The 4,831-nt window shown below is 40.0% G+C and overlaps 1 protein-coding gene across 1 annotated transcript; it reads left to right on the forward strand.

Annotated features, from left to right (window-relative positions):
* Positions 1-2,785: 2,785 nt before the first annotated feature.
* LOC122652393 (kiwellin-like) lies at positions 2,786-3,475 on the forward strand. The gene has a single exon (XM_043846115.1). It carries the CDS (start codon positions 2,786-2,788, stop codon positions 3,458-3,460), a length of 675 nt encoding a protein of 224 aa, XP_043702050.1. The 3' UTR covers positions 3,461-3,475.
* Positions 3,476-4,831: the final 1,356 nt, after the last annotated feature.

Consider the following 4,831-nt stretch of genomic DNA (forward strand, 5'->3'; position numbering starts at 1 on the left):
CCCTTCTTTTCCATCTCAGCATCCACCCTTGCTCTGTTTTTCCATCCCATCCAATCAGTGGTAGAACACATGGTAGCAAGACTATCGCTATCCTCTTCTGTCCGTTGCCCGGACAGGACCGTGCTGTCCCCTCATGTGGGGGTGCAAAATGACAACCTAACCCCCTGCCCGAGCGAGGTTAAATCATCATTTCGCTCCCCCATGAGAGGGGACAACACGGTCCTGTCCGGACAGCGGGCAGAAGAGGAAAAAAATTCGTAGCAAGACAACATACGTTGGGAATAACTTAATCGTCATGTACCATATCATTGTGTCACATATTCTACAACTGACGGAGGATTTCTCTTCATTATCTCCTTTTTTTTTTTCTCCCCTTCTTTCCCTCCTTTTTTCCAATTAATTGGAATTCAAAGTCAATCAAGATTCAAGACACACCATGGGAGACTAAGCTCTTATGATTCTAAAGCTTCAAACTTAGAATTAATGATTCAAACTACGAATCCCAATCCTAAAAGAAATTGACGCAGTTACATACAATCCACGTTTAAGGATACATAGAATTAGAGGAGTAAGGAAAACATGGAAATGTTATATTTTTAGGATCAAGTTTTCCTTAAGCCACGGTGAAGGGGAATCTCTTGACCGCAACTTTCGAATGGGTGGGAGAAGATATCGTGTAATAGGGGAAGGTATTAGTGACTTCATCCAATAGGAGGATGTTTTAGGACCCTAAAATGGTAGCTGAACCTTACACTATGGGTATAGGAAAATTTTTTCCATATACTTCTATAGGAGTTGGCTTCAAAATTATAACGATTCAAACTATAAGTCTCCAATTCCAAGAGAAATTGACGAAGTTGCAAGGCAACAGATTTAAGGATACAAAAAATCAGAGAGAGAAGGAAAATTGAAGGTTTTACTTTTACAAGTGTTTGGCTCCGCCTCAACTCTAGTAGCAGTGCCTGGAAAGTTTGAAGAAGTTTCGTTGAACAACAACAACCACCATAACCTTATCCCAACTAAATGGGGTCCGCTACATGGATCCAAAGAGCCCGTGACAGTAAAAGAAATACGAGAAGTAGAAAGGAGTAAAAAAGTAAAAAAGAGCTCTACCACATGCATATCATTTCTTACCACTTCTCCAATAGTCTTTTTAGGTCTGTCTCTACTTGTTTTAGTTCCTTCAAACTGATTCTAGTCACTCCTCCTTATTAATGCATCCATGGGTCTCCGTTCGACATTACCATACCACATTAAGCGGCTCTCACGGAATTTGTCCTGGATTGGTGCAACTCTCAATTCGATTCTAATACAATCATTCCTTACTTTATCTCTTCACTATAAGTGAAGAGAATATAGCCATTGATGTGTCACTATTCCCTCTACCTCCTATTGTACAAAGTCTGAGATAATGCCATTGTCACTATTTTATGAGTCTACTCACTAGAATATTAAGAGATTCTCTTTTCACCATGGGTGAAGGAAAACTCGATCCTTTTCCTCCTTTATTAATATTTCCGATCAAAATGGATGCTATTCAGAAGAGATTAGAGAGAGGGATAGAGCGAAACCTAATATATGAGATTGTAAAAATTAAGTCCTCATCAGTGCTAGGACACTCACATCGATAAAACAACATAAATGGAGAGTACTATTCATGTCCGGGGAGAGGATCCAGTCCCTACCCCCCACCCCGCACCCCCCCCCCAAAAAAAACCCCTTTTGCATCTAAAAGGGTCTCTCTTAGATTATTATGGCATTGAATAGAATAGATGCCGATGGTATGAATCATAGGAAAAAAATCGAGTTTCCCTTCACCTATGGTAAGATTAGAACTCCCTCACCATGCAATTCAGATCTTCTACGACGCATTGCTCGTAGCAGCCTGAGCGGGGCACAAACAGGGCATGGCGCAATGACCGCCTTCCCCCTGCCTTATTTGTGTGCTACTCAAGCCATTACAGGTAGCACACCGTAGAAGATCACGATCCCTCACCATGAGCATTGGCACCATCAAATGTCCAAGGGGGGGGGGGAGATAGTTTTGACTTCATCAGTCAACAGATTGGAAGTGCAACGATGACCCGACTCGAGAGTCCGATGAAGTCACGTCACCCATAAGGCCATGATAAAGGAATTCTTCTTTCTATAGGAGAGAATTTTCTCCTTAGCAACGAGCTTCTATGGAGCCTGATATTGTAGACTGAATTATCTATTCCTTGAATATTCAGGAATTATTCACAATATTCAGAAATTTTATTCATCTTGAAAAAAAGGTTTTTTGATCTTATTACTCTTACCTGTTTCTATACATCAAGATATTCTTGTTGAAAGAGGCTCTGAGCTCCTTCTATATGTGTTTTGTGTGTGTAAACCGAGAAGAAGTAGAAGAACAGAAGAAGAAGAGGCGAGAGCGTGGTTCGGTGTTTGATTCTCATTGCATCTCTTATTTTTAATTTACTATTGTATCCCAAACAAAAAGACAAAGTTGTAATTGGAATAATATTTAGGTTAACATTAAGTAAACAGATTACTTTTCAGTTAAACGTGGTTTGCTGAGGTTCAGCCACGTACATGTAGCAAGAACAATCCTGCTATGGGCATAGCAGCGAAATTTCGAATTGACAGAAGCCGAGTCCGCGAAATTGTATCCGTTTCTTTATGTGTGGTGTTGGATCGATCCGTACGTAATTGTCACAGATATTTTGGTAAGCATCATAATATCCATCTTACTATTTTTTGGCTTTTGCCCAAACTCCCTTTGTTAGCTTTTTGTGATCAATCCATGGCTCAGCTTGAATCTTATTTACCTCTTCTCACCCTTTTCTTCTTCCTTATTCCTTCCCTCACAACTGCAATCTCTTCATCTTGTGGAGGTACATGCCAAACCCTAAACGATTGTCCAGGTCAGCTCATCTGCATCAGTGGAAAGTGCACCGATGATCCCACAGTTGGAACCCATGTCTGTACCAATGGATCTTCCACCGCCGGAGGTTGCAACAGTGCCGGAACTCTCATCTGTGGAGGCACTAGCTATTACACATATGATTGCTCACCTCCTATCACTTCCTCTACTCCAGCCCTTCTTTCAAACAATGATTTCACTGCAGCTGGTAGTGGACCATCAGCATGTGATGGAAAATACCATGAGAACACACAACCTATTGTTGCCCTCTCTACTGGTTGGTATGATAAAGGTAGCAGATGTGGAAACTTGATTCTCATAACTGCAAAAAATGGAAAGACAGTGAAGGCTAAGGTTGTGGATGATTGTGATTCTATGCACGGTTATAGCTGTGATAGTGAAAGAGATGTAGAAGGTCCTTGTGCAAATAATATCATCAATGGTTCTGATGCGGTTTGGGAGGCTTTGGGGCTTAACATCACTGATGCTATTGTTGAGGTAACATGGACTATGGCTGAGAGGGTTAGGTCTTATGTTTGTATTGTTACCAACTGATCCATAAAATTAATGTTCCAAATATTCTATTGTAACACTTCTGTTTCTAATGTTGTTTGGTGAAGCTAATCTTTCTAATTAAGAAATTTTAGTGAGTTAATACCAATCTTCCATCCTCATGTGCCAATCCTCTATGTAGTAAAATATTTCCATATTACTAAAGTATATTTAAACATCCATTAATTTGATATCATTTATTTTAATGAATTAAAAAAAGCTATAGTTAACATAAACTCATAAAAATACATAATTAAACATCATTTAGGGTTAAGGAAAAAAGGACGGGTATATTCTCTGTCCTAGTACATATCTTCTCATAATCACTGACACACAATTTGTTTTTTTTTTTCTTTCTTATCTCTTCAATATCCATTTGGATCTTCTGTGTGACGAATCGACATCCACTGAATGCACTTTCTCTCTCCCCTTTGATGTGAAAGATGTCAATATAATTTCCAGGCCATCATTATTTGATAGAACAAGAAATTTAGGCTGGGCCTGACTGGTCCCAACTCCTGAACCTGATCATGTTGGGCTAGGCTGTTATTTCTCTGGTGTGGGTCACCTAGCTAGAAATTTAATAGAAATTTGTCAATCAGTAATACAGACTGGCTTTGTTAATTTGTACACCCTTTTCTGTGTTGCCCTTGTTTTTTATGCAGGGGTTTGTTATATCCACATCCTCTACTTCTGCCTGCCCCTACTTCCATGTGCTCCCTACACACAACGGGGCGCACAAAGACCGCCTTACCCTTGCTCGGGCAAGGCTCTCGGGTAGGGGTAAGGGGGTCTTTGGGCGCCCCGTTGTGTGTAGGGTGCACATGGAAGTACGGGCAGGTGGAAGTAGAGGATCCGGACCCGGGGTTTGTTTAGGCTTATGCTTACTTTTTCAGTTGTAATTGTTGTATTTTGGGTTTTTTTTCCATTCCTCTGTGTATTAAGCTTTTGCTCATAAAATAGTTATGGGAAGTAGTTTTCTGTTCGAGAGTGTGGCCTACGTCAGCACTCCCATGTGTCTATCTCTCTCCTCCTCAAAATAAGGGGGTAGAGGTGTCTTTTCATATAGGGAGGAGAGAGATAGACTCATGGGAGTGCTGGTGTAGGCCACACTCCCGGATAGAGAACTTTCTCCCAATAGTTATACCTAGCTTTTGCCCGTTATAGTTTACCTAGGGCTTTGGCTTTTTCTCCATTCCCTTTACTAATAAAATTCTTTTTTGAAAAGAACAAAAAAAAAAAAAAAAAGGTTGAAACAGGTTTAAAAAGATCGGGTAAAATATTTATACAATGCTAGTTTAATTTCAAAATTGCATGTTAGCATCCCGCATAAACTTCAAATTACTATAACATACCTTTTGTAAAATATCTCAT

The sequence above is a fragment of the Telopea speciosissima genome, chromosome 2, assembly GCF_018873765.1.
Source record: "Telopea speciosissima isolate NSW1024214 ecotype Mountain lineage chromosome 2, Tspe_v1, whole genome shotgun sequence".
NCBI lineage: Eukaryota > Viridiplantae > Streptophyta > Magnoliopsida > Proteales > Proteaceae > Telopea > Telopea speciosissima.